We start from the raw sequence: 23,398 nt of genomic DNA on the forward strand, positions 1-23,398 counted from the left end.
CGCTCTTACTTTTTAACTTTGTGATCTCTCCTCACCTGTCTGTCTTACTTTATATAACTCTGTACTCAACTCAGTGTACCTTCTGTAATGCCTGGTCTCTCCCAAGTGGTCTCCCAGAGCCAATTATTTTGTTATTAAAAAAAACAGATCCAATCAGCAGCTAATTAAAGAGATAATGGGAGAATAATGACCCGGGCTGGGAGGAGGAAGAGCTCAAGAATGTGTGGATGGAGAGACAGAGGGAGTGCTGAGCTGTGAGAGGAAAGTTGGGCTCGAATGGGAAAGTCAAACCAGAGATTAGCATGGGGAAAAACCTTGGACATATCGTAGTAAAGAATGAAGGGAGAACAGGCTGGCCTGTAGTGGAGCAGGTGTAGAGGAGGAGAAAGTGATTGGGGGTAGATGACAGACTGAGATGAAAGTAGAGATTGATGAAGTCACTGACAGATGTGACCGGCTGCTCATCCAGCTGTTGCCTGATCCAGAGACACCACAGCTGGTGACGAGGCAGCAGGGAGGAGGAGGGAGGTGGTTAGAATGTCAAAGTGCAGAGTTCAAAAGACAATATGCACGCAATGAACCTCCAGGGTCAGTCTTCTTTAATGTATTTAATGACGTGCTTAATAAGTTTATTCCCTTTCTTGCTGGGATGTAGATGAGAAAAATGATTCCACTCTCTTGTCTGTATGATAAATATCAAACTCCAACTGCTGGTTACATCAGCTTAGCATAAAACAGCTAGTCTTGCTCTGTCCAAATGTAACAAAATCTACCTACCAGTGAACCTAATGCTCACAAATATGTTTAATCTGTACAAAAAAGTGCAAAATCAATTCCTTTGTCAGAAAGAGGGAGAAACACAAACTGTAAGTTTACACCCCCTCACGATCACTTAGCTCTACTGATCAACTTTGGCTGGTCGTTCCAAAAACCAGGTTCAGCACCTGGTTGGCGGTGGTGCAATGGATAAGACACATGCCTTTGGTGCGAGAGACCCAGGTTCAATCCCCCACTGTGACCCATCCCTGAGCAAGACACTTAACCCCTACTTATTCCAGAGGCATGTGACCTCTGACATAGGTCATATATATATGGCATTTGTAAATTGCTTTGGATTAAAGTGTCACCTAAATGAAATGTACACTGTGGAATGAGCTACCTCTAATTGGCCCCGACCAATTAATGTTTTAAAACTCACTTGTAGTCCCTGGTTTTTAACCCAGCATGAGAGTTGTGTAGTCTTGTTGTTTTATGTTTATATGTGTTTTTTAGGTTTTATTTCTTGTCCAGCACTTTGTAAACCTTTGTTTTTTAAAATGTGCTGTATAAATAAAATGGATTGGATTGGATTGTAAGTGTGCCATTTTATTTCTTACTTATTACCTTCCTTAAGAATATGTTATTTTCAACTCAGCCTGTCATCTTTCTGCAGAATGTGTCTGATAATCCAAAATCCATGAGATTTGTTTAATAGGTAGGTGCCAAGCCAAGAGATTGAAGCACTTAATAGCTGACATGTCATGGTCCAGGATGACACGAGGGCCGCATTCACGGCACCACAGACTGCGCATGCATGTTAGGTGGTGCAGTCTATAGGCCGAGTGAGAGACCTTCTGAACAGTTAGGTAAGATCCAGATACATGTTTTCTGTTGTTAGATTTGATTGTCAGACTATATGGTATACTTTTGTGCACTTTTGTGCTAGCCGTCTTAGTTCCAATTACCTCTTAATACTAAAAAGCACACAATAATATTTTAGACAATAGTGTACTTTAAACTCTGACAACAGTTTGGGGAAGCTCAGCTTCAGTTTAAACATGAAGACGCCCTTGTGAACAAAGCGAGGTCCATGAAATGGCTTTCAGAGTTTGGTGTGGAAAAACACACAGCACAGAGCCCTGAGCTCAACCCCATCCAACACCTTTGGGATAAACTGGAACTCCGACTGTGAGCCAGGCCTCATCACCCAACTTCACTGGCTGACCTCACTAATGCTCTTATGGCTGAATGGGAGCTAACCCATGCAGCCAGGCTCCACAGCAAATTAATGACCATGGCTTTGCAATGGGATATTCAACGATCGAGTATGGGTGTAATTGTTCGGTTGTCCACATACATTTCTCCATGTAGTGGAGCTACGTCATATTTTGGTGCTTCGTGCTGCTCCTTTGACTTTTATCCACCACACATATCTTTGATTCACCTGATTCACACATTCACCCTTCTCATTCTTCTTCTTGATATCCCTGGTAACATCACATGTTGGAAAGAGGCGGCTTTCTGAGCAGTTGAGTATCAACTCATTCAGTCATTTTCACTGCACATAGTAATTCATCATTTTTATTTATTATTAATAACAGCTGTATATATACTGTTTAGTCCACACATCACACACATACATAACAGACTGCTGAAGTGTTTGTAAAGTGATAGAGAAATGATTAATGAGCCCAGAAAAACCTCTGTGTTCTTTCACAGATTTTTACATTTGTGTTCTTTCACTTAAACCCACTTCACTCTGCTTTCATTCTGCCTCTAATATGATAATTACATTTTCAGTTCAATGTCTGTCAACATCACTCAGGTTAATCACTGGTGCTTCCTGCCTTGGCACTGAGGAAATCTAAAGTGCCTTTTGGTGTCTCTCTCTCTCTCTCTCTCTTGACAGGTGGAGGAGATCCGGGGTTTTATTGAGTCTCTGGCAGAGAAAGTTGAGGAGGTGAAGAGGAAGCACAGCGCCATCCTCGCCTCACCTAACCCTGACGAGAGTAAGGCTGTTTGTCTTTTGTGTTCTTTTTTGATGCTCTCAGGGTGACAAGCTCAACACACCAGGACATTCACAACTCCAAGTGAGTCCAGGTTTGTACTGGTTTTATCTGATTGCCCAACCTGTTCTCAGTTTCAAGTCATCAGATATGGACACATGATCAAGACCCCTTGGCGTCAGTTTGTAATGCAGTGGGAAGCCCCATACCGGCATAGTTTAGTCTGTAACATCATTTATGAATGCGAAATGCAGGTGTAGGATGTAAATAGCGCTGCTTTTGACACCATTGATCACAACATCATGTTAGACAGACTGAGGCACTGGGTGGGGATCTCTGGTACTGCCCTAGAATGGTTTTCATCCTACCTGTCAAATAGGAAGTTTTGCGTGTGTGTAAACAACTATGTCTCCTCATTCTGTCCAGTTAAATATGGTGTGCCTCAGGGGTCGGTCTTAGGACCCATTTTGTTTTCCTTGTATCTGCTTCCCCTTGGACATATTATCCATAAACATGGCATTTCTTTTCATATTTATGCTGCCCGTCAGATCCACAGACCCTGGAATGCTGAGTTCACTTAACAACTGCCTTTGTGAAGTTAAAAAATGGATGTCAAATAATTTCCTCCAGCTGAACTCAGACAAAACAGAAATCCTGGTCATCGGGTCTCAGCAGATGGCAAATCAAATACTGCCATCTGCTGGTTCCCTAGTAAATCACATTAAGCCTGTGGCAAAGAACCTTGGTGTTTGGTTTGATAGTAATTTAAATTTCGAGCAGCACACCACAAAGCTTGTTCAATCATGTTTTTATCAACTTAGAAATATAGCAAAAATTCGATCTATGTTAACTTTTAAGGACACCGAGACCATTTTACACGCCTTCGTCTCATCACGCCTGGATTATTGCAACAGCCTTTTCACCTGTTTAACCTGTTTTAAAAATCTATTGATCAACTCCAGCTGCCAGGCTTTTAACCAGAACAAAGAAATATGACCACATTACTCCTATTTTAGCTTCATTACACTGGCTCCCAGTATGTTTTAGAATTGACTTTAAAATTCTATTGATCACTTTTAAAGCTCTTCATGGCCTCTCGCCTTGTTATATTTCTGACCTTTTATTCCCATACGCACCAGCACGTACCTTGAGATCCTCGGGCAGAGGTCTGTTGTCTGTTCCAGAGTCTCGACTGAAAACTAAAGGGGACAGAGCGTTTGCTGTCAGGGCCCCGAGGCTCTGGAACAGCCTGCCCGAGGAAATCAGGTCGGCTGAGTCAGTGAACTCTTTTAAGTCCCTTCTTAAAACATACTTTTATAGGAGAGCTTTTCCCGATCTTATTTGACTTTATTTTATCCCTTTTATTTTATTGTATTTTACTAATTTTATATTAATTTTTCATGCTCTTATCTTGTTTTTTTTGTATTATTCTTTACACTTGTTAAAGCACTTTGTAACTTGTTTTTGAAAAGTGCTCTACAAATAAGGATTATTATTATTATTATTATTATTAAATAACAGAAAAGTCAGAGTAAGGAGGTGGTTAGGGTGGATGGGTGGGCCAGAAACCGGACTTTAACCCAGGAAACCAGTGTCTTTTTCCCGTGTGAAACAAAAAGTAAACATTGATTGTTTTTAGTACTAATTAACATAGTTATTTTAACCCAAACCATGATGTTTCCTAAACCTAACCAAGTAGTTTTGGTGGCTAAACAAATTGTGACGTTTACCAACGTTAACCACCAGTTTTATTTTGAAAGCCTAACTATTTGTTATTGGTAACTTGACCGGACATTGCATATTGTTACTAACCTGACCGCTGAACCCTACACATAAAAAAAAAAGAGGTACCTAGAATATTAAAAAGGAGTCTTGATCAAGTGTCCATATGTGACGATTTGGGAGTGAGAATGTGATGGATTGCCCAGTTGCATTTGAATCCTTTGGTTAAGAAATACCATACAGGTGGGTGACATTAAAGGGGAAATCTGAATAAATCATTGCATTTCCACCACAGAAACATTCCCAGGGAATGAAGAGCCTTTTGAGGAACTCAGGCACTTCATTGCCCAGTGCGCCGCCCGGTAGGAAATCACATCCCTCCGCATCTTTGCATTAACTTAGTATGTAATCGCGCTGCCAACAGCGTTGGCTTTGCGTTGTGTGGGAAACCAGCATTAACCTACACTTGACTGGTACTGTTGGAGCAGGGTTAGCAGAGCTAAACATCCCTTCATTCACAAAATGAAAAGGTACTGGCAGGTATTGCACATATCAACTGCAACTGAAATCGTAAGGATTATGAGTTTACTGTTTTATTTGTTGCTTCTAATTAAGGTGTGTCATCATGAATTAATTTATTGATTCAACCAGAGGAGGTCACATTGTCCAGGCCAAGCCTAACCCTTTTGCACCCATGCTACTTAATGATAATATTAATGTTTAATACCGCAATGACTCAGTAAGGAGTCAGAGAAGCTCTTAATGGAAAGCAGAAAGAGAATAAAGCCAAATATCACTATTTTATATGCTGTCTATTGTACAAAGGCGCAGCAAAAATCCTGAAAAAATTGGCCGATTACACTGAACAAAGGACAAAAAAATTACTCCATTGCTTAAAGGAAATTGAGTAAATAAATAACAGTTTTTCAGAAACGCACAAAGCCGGCCTGTTGATGGAGACTGTGATAGATGCCGGAGAACCATGAAGATGTCCCTGTCCGCCAATCAGCTCCCTCTGTTCGTTTTTTCCCTCAGATCTCTTACACCCTTTTTTGTCCATTTCTCTCCACTTTTCTACTTCCTCTCCATTACTCTGTAGTCCTATCTTTACCTCTTCCCCTGCTGTTAACACCGTCTGCCATATTTCTTAGTTTCTCTCTCTTACTGTGACCTATTTCAACCACTCTCCTCTTTACTTTTGTTCCATGTGTGCTGGATACTACAATCCATCTTTCCTCCTCTTTCTTCTCCATTTACTCGCATCTTTGTTCTCTCACACCTCCTCCTCTCTCATTTGTCAGGGCATTGATCTTTATCTCTGCTCTCACAAGGGGGATGTTACTCACACTAGTAACACCCTCCAATCCCCTTTCCTCCCCCCTGATTCCCTACCGCCCACCTACCAGCAAAAGCATCGATCTGCTTGCAGCAGCAGGTGTCAGATGAGCCCTTTAACTAGCCGGGTCGTGCAGATGACACACAGCGGAGCAGCAACAAGGCAAGGTGCTGCATTTAAGATACAAATTCTTTCACAAGTCATCTCCTTTGTCACTGAAATCAATGCACAGTGTGGTTGTGTCTGCCTGATAAATGCACATCAGTCAGCAGCTGTTGTAAATGTCAGCATCATTCATTACACGAAGGTCAGATTGTTCTTCGCTGTCTGCCTGTTGCATTTTGGCCACTGATGGCGAATAAAATTACCTGAAAACCCTCTTTGAGGAAGCCCCTGAGCAGCATTTTATATTTTGTGTGTCCATGTGTGTCGGTGCAACTTTTTCTACTTTAAATCAAATTCATGTGCAACTAATTTGCACCAACTAACATTTTGTTTGGATACATATTGCTACCCAGATTACATTTTTATCATAAAGCAAGAAGTAAACGAGGACTAGAGTATACGGGAAAGTGGGCTTTCTAAATTGTCCAAATTTTGAAAAGCACCTGCAAAAGCACCATCTGCAAGAAGTTCATTATTAGTACAATGTTTTTCTTTACTTTCCTGACAATATCTGCTCCTGACAACTAATGGATAAGTAATGTCTTTAGGCAACTCAAATCACTCAAACACCACTTTGGTCCAGACTGAAATATCTCCACAACTATTGGATTGACTGCCAATAAATTTGGTAGAATCAATCAATCAGTCAATCAGTAAATCAACTAACCAATCAGTGTTTTGATTCAAGGTCCCCAGAGGATAAATCCTAATGTTTTTGATGATCTTGTGACTTATCTCCACTGTGAGATTGGCATGTGGTTTTGAGTGAAATTTATCCATTTCACCTCCTCCTGTTGCATTGATTGCTGTGAAATTTGGTACCCACATCCATGCCCTCCTCAGGATGACTTGTAATCACTTTGGTGAGTTTTTGTTTTGCATCATCACAAAATTACAATTTGTTGCATAGTATAGCAGGGTGGCGTTGTCTCAAATCAAACAGGACTGTTGTTCACTTACCGGAAATGACAGTAGCAACATGTGAGTTCTTCTTCTTCTTCTTCTTCTTCTTTAATGGTGAATTGTAACTGGGCGTGTCATACACATTTGACCATGATTGTCACCCACCAAAATATCTGCCGGCTTGTTTGCTCACTTGACTTTTAGAATCGCAACCACAGCAACTTCCTCGGCTGCCATTTTCACAAGTTTGAAAATAGGTTGTTGGTGGTCCCTTCCCTTCTGCTATGTAGCCAAGATGGTGACCATTTAGGGTGAGAAGTGTCCAGCATTCCACACTAAGCTTTTTGACCATTATGAATTTACCATCCGGGTACTCATAATGAACTGCATTTTGCTATACTTGTCAGTGTGAACTCAAACGTAGAGGAAGGGCGCAAACTGAGACACATTTCACAACATGCTAAACATTATATCTGCTAAACATCGCACATTCCATGTGTTATGCTTACCATGTTTACCATCTTCATTCCCATCAGGCTGATGGGAATGTCATTAGTTTTGCAGGTATTTATCAGTAGCTGTTGTGGTATATCAGTCTGAACCTAAGCAGTGGACCAACCAACTGACATTGCCATCCATAGTGCCATGCTGCTACCATGGCTAGAAATACCCAAGGTATACAAGTTAAGTGCAACTGGAGTGAAGTAGGGCTGACCCCGAATAGTCGAAGATTCAATGCTTTGAAGGACTAAAGCCAGATTCAACTGTCAATCTTACAGTCTAATCTTCGGCGTTATGAAATAGGATCATACCATTTTGGCTATATGGGTGTCAACGTCTGACTTTACATAGAACTATCAGTTTTTTCCCAATAAGTTAATGTACAGCATAGAATGATATAAATGTCAAGATATAATAAATAAATAAAAATGTGGAAAGAACGAAGCTTTTAATAAATCTTTTTAAAAAGCGTGAATAAGTAAAAAATTTGAACCCTAACCCATAAGTTAGGGGGTGTCAGTGTGCTTCAGCGGGAGTGTGTGTGTGGCACACGAGGAAGAAAGACCATCAGCTGTGCTGGTGTTATGCCGTGTTGTCAGCACCTTGCGGGACGTTCGGATCATTTATCACCATTGATGAACCACACTAAGAATATTATATTGTTTATAAACAGTTAGGCCTACTTGGAATAAACGGGCATGCAGTTGGCCACTGAACATTATCCAGGTGGCAGTTTTGTTTCCTCCAAAACATCTTAGCTATTGAAATTAGTTATATATGTAAATAGGATTTGTAGAAAATAGTGTTGGTGTGTGTGTTGAAATCATAACTGTGCACTGTGTTGGCTCATGTGTGTGACTGCTGTAGTAACCGTGCATAATTCTGACATTTCTATGCTTCTGCTTATACTGGAGAGTGCCATCAAAACTAATTGCACAATGACATTTTGATGTGAAATCTAACGTACCTAATACGTACTAAGATCTGCACTGATTCATATTGAAAATGCTGCTCACGTAAAAGGCCAGTGTGGTCTTCCATTAGTTTTTATTTTGCATTATAATTGCCTGTATTCTTTTATTTTCTCCTCTATGGTAAGAGGAACCTGTTCTGTTTCTGCTGTAACTTTAGATCTTGTTCGTCTTAACAAATGAAACTTCATCTCCTTCCTGATGAGAGCGAGTTCCACTTTTGCTCTTCTAGTGCACGTAATTTTTCTTGCAGTAGTTTTTCATCTAAACCGTCCTCTCTTCAGCATAAAAACAGCTATGGTGAATATTGCTAAAATAGGTGCTGATAATTTGCGTGTGTGATATTAAGAGGAAGGGTGATCATTTATTTTCTCTCCAGTCTGCTGGTAAACAGGATCATGGTGTTGCAGCACCTTTTACTTTTTTTAGTAAAGGTCTTTCACAACTCAGTGTAACATTGTGACGTGGTAAGCCTTCTGTTTCTGTCACAGTTTATCTGTTTTATAATCACATCATATCTCCCTAGCTACCACCCACCTGTCCAGCTTCACGACCCTCCTCTTACTGCCCCTCTGCTATGGGAGCTTTTGTGTTCGCTGACTGAGACTGAGAAATTTCCACTGGGTTAACTCCAGCCCACTTACAACCCTGTATTAACACGTACACACACACACACACACACACACACGATACTGACACAGTATGTGTAATATTACCTTCGCCCTTGCACTACACACTGTTAGATATCACAGTTTACCCACTCCGCTAAATGAAGCATAGCAAATTTTCAACCAGGGAATTACAATATACAGTATATGTATGTTTGTTTTTGATTGGTTGGTATAGCACAGTGTCCCTGTTACACCAGCTAAGGGGTTTCACTCAGTGACACTCTTGGAAGTTTAAATCAGTTGCTCTCCCCTTACCCACTCACTTTGCTTCTTTCAGCATGCGTCTTCTTTTCACTGCAACTCTGCATCGCGATGTAACGTTACGTATTTACTGCTTTCAAAAGTAACAGTGGCAGTAAAACATTTTCTTTTTCAGGGAAAGAGGTGTGTGAGTAGCCATTTTCTGTGAGCTAACTATTAGCCTAATAATAACGTTTTTTAATTTTAAATTACATTTACAAAGGAAAGTTTTCAATTCAGGTTTTCATTTCATGAATAATTACACCAAAAAATAATTGTTGTAGTTATTACACTACTATACCACCATTATATTTTACCGGTTGCGCAACCCCTAGAGGCAGCTCACACTTTGGGAATTGCTGCACTAGGTAATAGCCATCAGGTCATAATGGTTATTGAACTGGCATTTCCTCAAGCACATTCCTCTAATGCAGGAAGGGAAGACACAAATGCATTTTATATTTAGAAACATGATTGAATTCACGTTGCATTATTTGTTTAGTTTACAAGTATTGTTTAATGGTCTTGTGCATCACTGCTTCTTGTTATTTTGATTAATGAGACTGTACTTGATAGATTTCATAACAAAAGGCGATAAGTCAGTGATCATTGCACAAGCAACACTGGCCTTTACTGTCAGGGTTTGGTCTATGTGTCTGTCGGTTTCCTGTTTTATTTTAAGGTTTTCTGCTCTTGGTGTCCTGGTTTTACTTTATTTCCTGTCTGTGTCTTCCCTGCTGAATCGTAATGTGTCCCACCTGTTATTAATCTCCCTGCCTGCTTGTGTATGTGCTTGTCTGTCTGTATATATTGTCCAGGTGTTCCTTTCGTCATTGTGTTGCGTGCACCTGTCTGAAACTCTGCATGTTTTATTCACCATCTGTTTGTTCCTGGATTATGTTTCCCACCTGCATGAATTCTTGTTGCTCATTTATTTGTGGATTTGGACTTTATGTTTCCTTTTGGATTTCTGTACCTTTTTTTTGTATTACTGTTTAGTTGGACTGTTTTCTGTTTGGACACTATACTTCTATAAATTGAACACTTTTTCTTTTTTAAATTATAAAACTCATTCAGCCATGTTTGTGTCTACGGTTGGGACCTAAACCTGTTTTAGCCTGAGTGCTTAGTAACCTTTTTGACATTTACACTCAGTTTCTCCAAGTAGAGCATGAGATTGATAGGAAATAGTGCTGCAACTAAAGATTATTTTCATTGTCAATAAATCTGCCGCTGAATTGATTAGTTGAATGGTTTATAAAATGAAAGAAAATTGTAAAGTCTGGGAGGTTTATCTTCTCACAGTGTAACTTATAGTTTAATTTTACAAACCATTATATTGGTATAATTATTTAGAAGAAGCTGAACAATGGCACAAATAATAATAATAATAACATCTACATCTTCAGTGTCGCAAATAGAACGGAATTAACATTAAACAAGATAATCCATCCATGCATGGCAACTCACACATGTAGATAGCCAGACTTCACACTTACAATCACACCTACAGGCAACTTTAGAGCCTCCAATTATCTTAACTTGTGTGTCTTTGGACTATGGGAGGAAACCTGAGCAGTGCATGCGATCATGAGAGACTGTTCCCAGTGCACTTAAAGTACCTTCCTGGTTTCTAAAACCATTTGAGATAAGCAGCCTGGAGTAATACCTTTTATAGTGCTGTCTGTACTACTTAGAGTATGCGAAAATCAATACAAAGCTAACAGAACACCAGTAGAGGCACTTGAGATTTTTGTTTTCTCTCAAGACTTGTAACACGAAATTCCAACCTGCTATAGAAAATTTTACACCTCAGAATTACTGCAAAATAAAGTACAAAATCCTCAGTTTGAATTGAACTACCACCTTTGCAGCTGCAAAATGTACTTCTAGTTTAATGAAATGCAGAGAATCTGATCCTTAACACTGATACTTGAGAGTTTATTTAACAACATTTCTCAGTCTGTTTTTCCAACCACTTAGTGTGTGCTCCCTCTGACATCTCAGCCTCCACTTTCTAAAGAGCATCTTTCCTCTAACTCCTGAAAGTCCTCAGCTCGCAGCTCTATAGATGCTTGTTTTAATTGCAGCCTGTGAGTGTTACTATTTCTGGTGTCAGTTTTTTGGCTGAGTGCGCTCCCACCCTCAAAGTGTTGTTTGCCATAGCTCCTCCACCCTCAACCAAAATTTGAAAGTGTTATGTAAGTTCCCCCAGCTTTCTGTATTTCCTTTGTTCTTCCTCAACTGTCTTTTTTCTTTGTTTCTCTTCATTATCTCTCTCTATTTCCTTTCCTCTTACATCTCCCTCACAATGACCAAGCTGAACACGGCTTTATACAGTGGAATAATAATATCCTTACATTGAGGTTAGATGTGTGTTGATGGTCAAAGCTAAGGCTAAGGAGACACACACATTTATATACAATGGAAGTCAAAGCTAGTAACATAACTCATTCACACTGGGAGAAATCAGTTTACCTTCTCTCTGTTCTCTTGACTCCTGAGCCAGCGGTCAGCAAAGAAGCGTGCTGTGCTCTGATCTAGATTGAAATGTCAAGTGTTGGGAGACAGGGGGAGGATTCAAAGTGACAGTAACAGTACTCATAGCAACACTGTATTACTGCCTTGGAAGATGTTGCAGGTGAAAGACAGGTTGTTTGAGAGAATGAGTCGACTGTTTTAATCAGATTTAATCAGGTGCATCTGCTCCTGAGTGGTGCCCAAAATTATATTTCATGTACTGTGTTTTGCTTGCTGCAGAAACTGTATGACTTTATACAACTGTTTTCAGATATGCAAGACCTGTGAACAGATTGTATTTATCTTGACCAGTAACAATTGAAAAAAATGACTTTGTTTTTGAATTTCTGTTTTTGAATATTTGTTTGTCCTGGGTTTTGGTGATAACAGAAAAAGATTATTTGAACAATACTATAGGTGTTTAATAAAAAATAAATTGACTACTGCTTTATTTTGTTTATTGTAATAAGTGTTGATTTCCACTGTATTTTTTGTTTCTTTACATTTTTATGTGTAACTGTATTCAGATACTACATTCAGGGGTCATCATGGAATAAAGAAAATGTCTAGGAGTCTAAATCAAAGTTTAAATAGTAATACTTGTCGTTGACTGTTGCATATCTTTGAAACAACTGTCAAAATAACAGGTAGTTAAGTGCAAGCGTGTTGCATCCAGACTTTTCACGAGTAGTTTAGTGGTTATTTTTTCAGTGGTTAAATTCAATAAAGCTATATTGAATTGGTTAAACTTTATCTGTGCTGTCAGTTAGTCATTACCTGAGTTCATACTGTATCCCTGCAGTAAGGTAAATGTTTGAGGGATGAGTGCAGATTCTATCTATCTGAAACATCAGACAGATGGACTCTTAGACGATCAATAGGAGTCGCGAACACACAAAGGACTGGTAATATATTTACAGGGAGAGCAGAGGAAGACAGAGAGACAGTCTGTGAGATGTAGAAAATGATAAACGGCTACAAGTTTGAGATTAGAAAGGCAGCAATTGACCCTGAGTTAGAGTGGTGGAAACAAGAATCGCCTTTGTGTCTTGTCTGTGTCACGCTGACATTGTGTCAATGTAATAGTATGACCCGTTGTGTGTGTGAAAGACAGACTGCTGATGGTGACGGTCAAGTGGATAAATGCTTCTGTAGAACCAAGGCTGACTTAATGTAGGAAATAATTGACCAGGACTTCCAGGATATGAATCTTTTATTAGATCTTAATAATATGCTCTCATTCCCATATTCCTAATGAGTGATATAGGTACCATCCTGATCAGTAGACATGAAGGCTGGAGGTGTAGTTCAAGTGAAGCGAAAGTCAAAATGATGTCAAATATGATGCTGCATCTTTTTGGTTGATGGTGTCCGCCACGCCAGATGTGATACTGAGCTTCAGGGTGCAGTGTTAGAGCAATAGTTTCAGGTTAAAGGAAAGGTTTGACATTTTGGGAAAGACATTTATTTACTTTGTTGCCAAAAGATGGAAGAGAAAATCTAAACCACCCTCATGTCCATAAGCAAAATGTGAAGCTATCACCAGCAGCCGACTAACTTAACATAGCACAAAAACTGGAAACAGTGGGAAACCGCTAGCCTTGCTTTGTCAAAAGGTAACCACCTACCAGCATCTCTAAAGCTCACTAATTATCTGTACTAGTGCAGTGCCTGGCCAGGGGCCGATGTGACACCTCCCTGTACTTTTTGTTCATAATGTGTCTCACATTGGTTTCACCTACAACATTAATAACACTGAAACAACACAACAATGGCAGAGATACTGCTAGATATTCAGCGCTTCCTTAGAACTTCATAAAACTCCATTTCAGCACATTTGTTTCTATATCAAACCCGCATGATGACGAGATCAGATGACCTGATTGCAAATATATATATATAAATAGAAGTGATGAAGTTAGACATATAATAGTAGACATGACGTGAAAAATATTTTTCCGTATTGTAGCTTTAAGTTGGAGAGTGTTCAATTTAGACCCAAATTTAGAAATGGTTGTGTTTATCTATAAGTGGTCATAAGATATTGTTGACTGTTGCAGGTGACATACATGGAGCTGGGATAGTTTTTTCCCCAGGCTTTTCCACCATATCTAACCGCTTAATCATTTGCCATGACTGGTCAGCTTTTAAACTGACATGTGTGTGACTGATTTTGAGAAGCGTTGAATGAGATTGGGTCTATCTGCTCTGCTTTGTTTATCTGCATTGTTTCTGGCTGGGCAAACATGCCAAAATTTAAATTGTTCCCAGTATACTGCCAACTGTGGAAATAGTCATATTCAAAGTCGACCCGGTGCTCTGGTGGTTGTACATGCATACAGTGTATGGATTTGGACATGGATAACTACAGTGTTCTAGTTTTGAGTCCTTTTGAGGGCCTTTGCTGCATTGAAAGGATGGTGTTATAGTTTCCATATTATCAAAAAGTCCTATCATGAAAAGAAATTAATTAGGCCATCTCTCAATATCTTAGCCCCGAGCCAACTGGTTCCTACAGAAGACATAAACCATTTAAAACAGGTCACAATAATATTGTTTAATTTCCCCAAACAGATGGGCACTTTTATCTTGTTGTTTTTATTTGTAACACAAAAGTAAAGGTAAAAAAATCCTTCATTCATTTATTACATTTTAATAAATATCCTGGAATCCCATATATTTCATCTTCTTTCTGCCCTTCTTCTATCTTCTACATTTCCTCCATTCCTTGCCGCCTCGAGCATCTCTGTCTCTTTCTCTCCCTCCGCCACTTTGAAACAATCTGAAGCTGGTGAGAGGACTGACTGCACACATCGCCATAGCAACACAGTCTTAATGATGGCAACAAGCGTGACCTGAAGATTTCATTTGAGAGCGTCTGGGAGAGAGGGATGGTGTGTGAAGCCACAGCTCAATTGACTCCTCAGTTTTGCCCTCTAATTTGCCTCCGTCTCACTTCTCCCTCGACTCATTCATCAGGGTCTGCATTCTTCCTCTTTTCAGGCAGCCAATAATGAGGCTGAATAGACGTTTGATCGAGCAGGTTGGCCTCCTCTGTTTGGTAACCACAACGGGAAATCTAATCTAACTCCTTAACACACACACGGCCCAAAAAACTAAGCTTGGTTTTTATGTCGTTATCTCTGTGGTGCCAGTTGACCTCATGGAGCAGGTCGCCAGAGGTTGCTATGGTTACACAGAATGAGAGGGACACTTTTTCATAACCATACCCCTCCACGTGTTTCTAAAGTTGTGCAAACGTGCACAAGTAGACATACAAAACGGTTAAAAGTACCTTCCTTTGTTTGATAATGAAGTAACCCTCGTTCATACTAACAGGTTACAGTGCATTCCTGATTACACTTCTAAATGTGATACGTGCCCTATAACTGATTATAAAGGCACTCTCGCTTTGCACACAGAGCACTTCTTATTCATTTTGCCCTGAGAACCTCAGCCCACCTCCTCAGATCAGTTTCTGACCCTGACAAACTCACTGTATGCTGCAGACATTTTGCCCTTGGCAGCAAGATTATTGACAGGAGACACAATTTTTATTCAAATGTATACCATGAATATGGTAATGCTGAACAATTTTTTATTTATTTTTGTCTTTATAAATTGATATATCATGTTTCAAATATTGATATATGTATATAAATATGAATACTTTAGTTAATTATTGTTCTTTTATGTAGTTATATGATTGGCCTCTGCCTCCTCCATGATCCTCATATTATTTTACTTTAATATTTAATTTCTCTTTCTAACTGCTGCACTGCTGCTTACTCATAAAAATGAGGCCTAACAACTGTGTTGAATGCATTTCCTTCCTCATAAAACATTAGCAAAGCTTATTTTTGTGATAATATTTACAATTGTGCATCGTTTATATCCATATTTGCAAGCTTGCTGTGTTCTCAGCCTTTGTTGGTGCATTGTGTCATTTCTTTGTGTGTTGCCGCTGCCAACTGTGAATTTGCAGCAAATACTGTATTAAAACATGGATGTAGTCTTGGTGACGTTGTGAAGCTCACCGTGGGAGGCTCTGGCTGTCACTTTGTGGCAGTCCCTGACTCCTGCTAAAGAGGTGGAGCTGAGGCGGGCCAAATGAAGCCTCATTCCTGAAACCACCTAGTGGCTAGACACCTGTTACAGAACCCACCTGTCAATCAAAGGGCCTGTCCTTAATTATGCATAACTTGAAGCCTTAATATAATTTAAATACGTTAAATAAAAATTCACTCCCCATACAGTTGTCATGAAGGGGTAAATTAGCTATAGAGACCAAAACCATTTTTGATCCAGGCTGTAAAATGTTTATTTCTACTGTAAAGTTGAGCATTTTAACATGGGGGTCGATGGGGATTGACTGGCTTTTGGAGCCAGCCTCAAGTGGCCATTTGATGAATTTCAGTTTTTTGCACTTCTGAGTTGGCTCATTTTTTCAGCCCCAGAGGTTGATTGATTTGATGTGTGCACGATCAAATCAGGGCAGGGACAGGGACCCATACATGAAAACCGTTGCTCAATAGTGCTCAAAATGTGCGTAGGGTTTCTTTAAGAAACACCTGCCTGGGCGTCCCGGTGGCCTAGAGATTTAGGATGTAATTGCAACTTTCTCTCCCATAGTTTCCTGTCATCTCTTAACTCTTGCTATCAAATAAAGAGAGAAGAAACACACTGCCTGTCTATTGCTGGACATGAAATGTTATACGTTCTTCCGTGAACGAGTCTGAAGTTATCAATTAGCACTCTGCATGTCCACCACTTTGTCCCACCAAGCTGTATGTACCACAGGCTGATGTTTGCTGATATGGCAATACGTCTTTTAAGCAGATTAAAAGCTTACCATCTCCACTGAGGTGTTATAGTTTTACGTTGTCAGACTAGCTGGCAGAGGATTTATCCCAGCTAGTGTTTGGTATAAGCGGCTGATTAGGATTCAAATGAAATATATTATTCAGTGTGAATAAAATAATGCCTTATTATAATAGTGCATCCTCTACTTTTTATTGTCTGTTTGTGTTTGTGTGTATGAGTTTTTAGCTCAATATGCTAGCCATGTCTTACCTGTTTTTTTTAATCATCAAATGTGATTTCTCAAACTGCCATAAAGAGCATTCATGTAATGGAGATTGGCAGTACATCTGTTGAGAAGGAGATGATATGATTATCTCATACATTTTAAGCTTCTTTCTAACATATGTGCAAATATTATGTTTTAATAATTGAACATCTATCAGCAATTTAAGTCTTTCTCATACTGTTTAAATTAAATCATCTATTGAGGCTCTGTCTGTAATTGGATGCAGATGTTTTCTGTCTCTAATTCATCTTTGTAATTTGTGCAGCTTTAAAGAAGCAGGTAACATACAGAAACTACAAATTTTTTTAATACTCATTAAAAAGAAGCACTGCAGGCAGTTTGGTTTGATCGAATAGTTTGAGTAGAGCAACTTTTAAGGATCATATTTTATCTCTGCTAGCTTCCTGGGGCTTGTTGACATATGGAGATGTGGTTCTCTTATGACATTAAATATTATAAATTACTTTCTCACTTCTTTGCAATGTGCTAAAATTAGCAATTAGTGCTCCGGGGGAACGTGTGTATGAGAGAATGTGTGTGAAAGCCATTCTATTTTCACCTTTTCCCACCTTCTTGTTCGTTTCTATGTCCAGACTCAGATATTTCTTTCTCTTGTCTGTAGTGAAAGCCAAATAGATGTGCAACACTTTACTTTAACCCTCCATATTTAGCATTTGCAAGCATTACATAAAAATTTAATAAATAGTTTATAACACTATAATGTCGTTGTAAGCAGATGTAAATGGTTATTAATACATTTGTTAACAACTACAAAACCTAACCCTAACAGATAACATAACATAATAAAACTGTGATTGTTAGAATATAAAATATGTCTTCATAGGAAAAGTTATAGTGTTGACAAATACTGTACATCCATAAACACTAAAAACTGTCCTCTCATGTGCTTACAACTGCATTATAGTGTGTTATAAACCATATAATAGCTGTTTCTAGTGCTTATAAATCTAAATAGGGGCGGTTAAAGTAAAGTGTTAAGAGATCTTTGCACCAAAATTAAAGCTACTGAACATATAAAGAAATACAGGAAACACTGTACATTACATTTTTGTTTATCTTATATGGATGTGATAATAGAGACATGTAGCTTTCTATTGCTACATAACTGATATTCTGCAGTCATTGTAGTAAATTAGTAAATGTGCAGGCAGTTCTGTGGTATTATTACACTGTGGTGACCACAGAATATCACACAGCATGCTTAATACATGTTAGGCCTGTTTTGTAAAATATATTGGATGCCAGTTTGACCAAAGGTGACAGCAGGTGAAATAGCTCGTTTAGTCGGCCCATATTTCGAGGTGATGAAAACAACAAGGAAGATGGTTTGTAGTAGTGAGGACAGAACATTGGAAAAGTAATGATAATCTATTTTCCTCTTTTTCTATTTTCTGTGCAATTACAAAAGAAGAAGTTCATTAGACATGATTAGTCAAGTGAACCATTCAAGTGCATCTTTATCACCACAGAGAATATTGTTTTGTTTCAATTAATTTTCTCTGTTATGAATGGATTCTACCTTAAACTGGCAACTACAATCTCCCAGTCCTGTTTCTTCTAATCTAATCATATTTACTGATGTTTGAGGCAAGGCACAATTAATCCAATTTACACTAGATAAAATTTGTTTTCAGTCTATTCTCCCATATATAATAATCCGAAGTGTGTGGAAAATATGATTATAAAACTGCTGGTTTGGCTGTCACTGTAATGAGTGATAGAAGGGAGAAAAGATTAAATGGAAAAGACGGTCGGTTCCTCAGTTTGTCATAAGCAACATGACAGCACGATGTGACTGTCACTCCAGCCATCCTTCAGTGCTGCTGCCTTTTGAAGATTGTGCTGATGAGAAGAATTGTGTCTATATGTGCAAAAAGATATGAGAGTTAAAACAAGCCCATACATAGAACCAGTGCTGCGACACACCTCAGCATTTACATTTGAAGTTTTAAAAAGTTCTGTTATTTTGGAACAGTTTGAACCTAGTTTATTTTAGCACAGCAGAACTTAAACTAAAGATATCGTGCAACACTGGGCTCTGTGTTTGACTAGTTTTGTAACTTTCTGAAACCGAAAATCCAACAAGGTCGCCTACCTCACGCAGCAATTGGCCAGCTGTGTGGAGTTGAAAAAGTAGGCAGGCTTTGAACTTTGATGCGATTACCTCTGTCACTGTTCATGTATACACATGAATGCAACACCATGAAGGCCTTCAAGGAGTGACTGTGCAAAAGTGTAACTACGAGATTATTTTTATTATCATTAACTGTGCAAATAATTTTTCCGATGAATCATTTTGTCTATAAAATGTCAAAATAATAAAATGATCACCACAGCCTAATGTGATCTGTTTCGTTTACTATCATTTGACAAAGCTGGAACCCACAAATCTTTGCCATTTCTGCTAGAAAAATCACTACAACGCTTAATCAATTTTACATTTTTTGTCAATACAATCGATTTATTGCTGGAGTTCTTGTGTTCTCTCTAATCCCTGTTTGAACAGACATCGTGTCTAACTCTTTTCTATGGCGACAGGATCAACACTGCATTCAAGTGTGGCTGTTCTAAACAGCTATAAACATATTGTATGTGGACGATACGCTAGATGAACTACTTTGTTACAAGCATACCCTGGTTGTTTTTTTGCCTTTTGAGTCCTCCTCAGGATGTGTTATGACCTCCATGAATGACCTTTTTTTTCTTCCTTTATGTGGCCTGCTGTTTATGTATTTAGTATTTGACTGTATAATTGTGCCTTCGGACTCTCATGTTTTTGTGCCTCCTCGACAAGAACAGTTCCCATTTAGAAAACGGTCAGCATGTCATGCTGGAGGAGAGTTTGCTGATTTGATTGGTCATCATTGAAATCTGCCCTATTCCATCTTCTGATAACATATTCCTGCTGGTAACAATACATTCTTTCTCTTGTTGCCCAGATTGTGCTGCAATCCATCGTGATTTCACTTGTTCCTCTGGTCACCAAAATAGCTAAATCTTTCTTGTCAGCACCCACATGTACCCATCTACCCACATGAGTTTCAACTTTACGTCTCTATATACTGTACTGCATGTATGGTTGAGGGTGTGTGCCTGCATAGAAAGGGGACAGTGGACTGTAGAGAGGAGTGAAGTACGCTGGTACTCTCTGTGCAAAAGAGAAAGCAGTAAGAAGGATGAGATGCGATGCTGTGGACTGAAGCTGATGAATTGTTTGTCCCTGTTGGGTGTGACATTTAGATTCATTTCTAGTGTGTCAGTATTGATTCTGTGTCTGTGAAACAGGCTGGCACAGAGGTTTTTGTGTGAGTGGGTGAGTTAGTATACAAGTGTGGGTTTATGTGTAGTATCATACAAGTCTACTAATCTCTTTCTCCTCTTCTCAGAAACTAAGGGCGAGCTGGAGGACCTTATGGCAGACATCAAGAAGTTGGCCAACAAAGTGCGCTCCAAATTAAAGAGTTAGTATGATTTTTCTATTTTCTCCTGCTAGAGATGCAACTAATGACTATTTTCTGTATCAGTCATCAATCAAACCCTTTGCTTGTTTTGTTCAAATAATTAGATGTTTAGTACACTAAAATTTCAAATATTGAGTAAGTGTCATGAGTTACATGAGCTGATCAGCAGCCAGAAAGTGTATTATGCATTACTTAAGATATGAAACAAGACGAAAAAGCTAATCTTTGTGTTTAAAGCTGCACCTAGTAAATGTTTACTAATTTTATCATAATTTACTGTTTTACAATTATAATTTTGTTCTCTTTTGGCTCCAGTATGAGGGATTTTCTTAACAAGTATGCTAAAGTTGAAACGACTAGTCAATTCATTGATAAGTCAATTGATCAGTAACTATTATCATTATCAATTAATTGTTTATGTAATTTTTTAAAGCAAAAATAATAAATATTTAAAGATTCCTCTAATTTGAGGATTTTCTGTTTTTCTATGTCTTACATCATAAAAAACTAAATATTTTGGGGTTATGCAGTGTTGGTTGGATAACAAAAGACCAATTAGGAGATCAAAGTGTAATCTAAAAAATTGTGACAAATGTTTTTAAATTAACTTTCACTTTCATTTTCTGATATTTTATAGACAAAAGTAAATGGCAGATTAATTGATAATAAAAATAATAATGTGTTGCAGCCCTGAAATCTGTATTACAATATTATGACTACATCCATAAGCAGTGTGTGCAGCTGTTTCTCTTTCATGTGATGTGACGGCCTAGAGCTTGCTCAGGAGAGGAGAGAGGGTAAGAAGTGAGCCATAAAGCGACAGTGAACTGTATAGCACATGGCAGCTGACAGACAACTCAGTTTACACTAGTAGATTCTGCACTGCAGTGGGCAGAGTGATAAGTGTCACTTGCCACAGAGGCGGTGATTCATATGCACGAGCACATACAAGTTTTATTCACACACGCAAACTGACTAATGTTACAGTAATATACAGGCATAAAGTGTTTGTGTTTATAATATATAAAATAAATAGTTATTATTATGTGTGTGCGTGTATGTGTGAGGCATCTAATCTTCTTATTCTGGTTTGTCTGCCACCTTCTCTGCTTTGCTTGTACATTTTAACTCTCATTTTATTCCCTACAGGATTCAGGTGTCGAAAAATAGGGGTCAGAGATAAAATATCTGTACACAGTATCTTTCAGGAAAGTAGAGCACAACTTCAGTGCAGAGAGCTAGAAGATAATAGCCCCAATCCCTCACCCTGTGTGCCTACAGATACACAAACACAAACACACAGTATCGTGTGCACAGTATCGTATGTACACTGATACATTCACTTGACTATGCTATAAGGCAGAACAGGATCTGCATCACCGGCCACTAACTGTGTCACTCCAACTCATATTAATCTCATATTAATAGTTGCGACAGGATACTTTTCTGTAACTGTGTGTGTGTGTGTGTGTGTGTGTGTGTGTGTGTGTGTGTGTGTGTGTGTGTGTGTGTGTGTGTGACAGGACTTCTTCACTATCTTTTGCTTTGCAATTCTCAATCATTTTAATGTATTTAGTAAATTAATTTCTTCAAAAACAGAAAATGGATGGATTAAAAATATTTAAATAAACATATCTTTAGCAGCTATTGAAATTTCTGTAGAGAAACACTCTCTTTGTAAAGTGTAAGTTAAGACAATGGGCCTTATGCAAGAACATTTTTGTAATTTTACCCTATCTGTTAGACTTGCTCATGTGATTTAGCAAACTCTCTTAACTGCATGAACTTGTAAATTGCTTGTTTCAACTTGATGAGAGCAACCTGGTCATGAGTAAGTGCTAGTTTCAGACAAATGATAATTCTTAAGGCAAACAAATGTTTTTAACTTGTGGAGAATGGCAGACTGTCTGTCTATGACCCGTATGGCAGGTTTGGACCACTCATGAATTTTGGTCGTAATTTTAAAAAACTGGAAAATTGGTGAATACAACAAGTTCTTGTGGTGTCCGAACAATAATGCTGCGATGATGTGTTGAGAGGAAACCCGCTTGACACTGTTCTTGATCATAAAAGTTTATTACATCAAGGAGTTCAGCATCAATTACAAGATCTGCAGCAGCTTGGAGAGTGACCCAGCCCGATGGCCACTCTGTCTCTCTGTACATCAAACATAGCTTATATAGAATATGTTTGGTATCTGTTAGGTACCATAGAAGGGTTGGAGTCTGCAAAATAAAAGGTCAAACCCATAGAAGGGTACAGTACTATTCTGAGGTAACAAAACAGGGGTTAGAGGTCAAATTCTATAGAAGGGTTCAGTCCCTACATAACCACCAATCACTGCTCTCCCCGTAGAAGGTCACTGACCCTCTGTCCTACTGCTACAGTACTATTTTGAACTGTTATGAGTCAAATGCATAAGCACTGGACACTGCATTCTCGCAAATAACTTGTACGTGCCACTTAAAAAAAATTGTGAAAAGTTGTTCAGCCTTGACGCCCATTTTCTTGTACTGTATATACTGCTTGATAAAGATATATGTAGATATACAATTAAAAAACTTTTATGCTGTGAGTTTTGAAGCTACATTTTCTACACTGTGGGCAGTAAGGTTCTAACTTACTATGTGCTCAGTGGGTTTTAGATACACTGAGGTTGTAGGTGACAGCAGCCTGAATCTGTGAAGTCACAGATTCAAAAAAGAATGTGACAAGGAGGGAGTCCATGCAAGGTACTTACTTGAAACAAGTATAATTTATTGAACTAATGTAAACACAACTACAAAAGGTGCCTTAGCATGGATGTAAGCTGTATGAAGGAAGAGAATGGACTGAATACATGGGCCCATGGACCTACTGTATATACTGTAGGTGCGCTTAATCAGCTGACGACCTTCCCAAGCCAGCCAATTGCCACTGAGGTTGGCCAGGACAATCTCCAAGACAGTGGGAGGAGCATTATACCACAAATGCAGCAAATCAAACTCCATATTATCTCAAAATTACTGATATTACCAAACGCATTAAAGTAAA

At 38.7% G+C, this 23,398-nt stretch overlaps 1 protein-coding gene across 5 annotated transcripts in view; it reads left to right on the plus strand.

Moving 5' to 3' along the window:
• The window catches only part of stx1a (syntaxin 1A (brain)), a 69,223-nt gene that overhangs the window by 28,574 nt on the left and 17,251 nt on the right, over positions 1-23,398 (plus strand). For 4 of the 5 annotated variants that reach the window (XM_038694372.1, XM_038694371.1, XM_038694369.1 and 1 more), the window contains exons 3-4: positions 2,669-2,768; positions 20,291-20,365. In XM_038694372.1, the coding sequence (XP_038550300.1) occupies positions 2,669-2,768; positions 20,291-20,365 (175 nt within the window). Of the gene's footprint in view, positions 1-2,668; positions 2,769-19,059; positions 19,140-20,290; positions 20,366-23,398 lie in introns of those variants that run through there. The other variant, XM_038694373.1, reaches the window with a different exon arrangement.

This window comes from Micropterus salmoides, unplaced genomic scaffold (genome assembly GCF_014851395.1).
Source record: "Micropterus salmoides isolate LMB-PRFRI ecotype aquatic unplaced genomic scaffold, ASM1485139v1 Ms_hic_scaffold_3, whole genome shotgun sequence".
NCBI classification, from domain to species: Eukaryota; Metazoa; Chordata; class Actinopteri; order Centrarchiformes; family Centrarchidae; genus Micropterus; species Micropterus salmoides.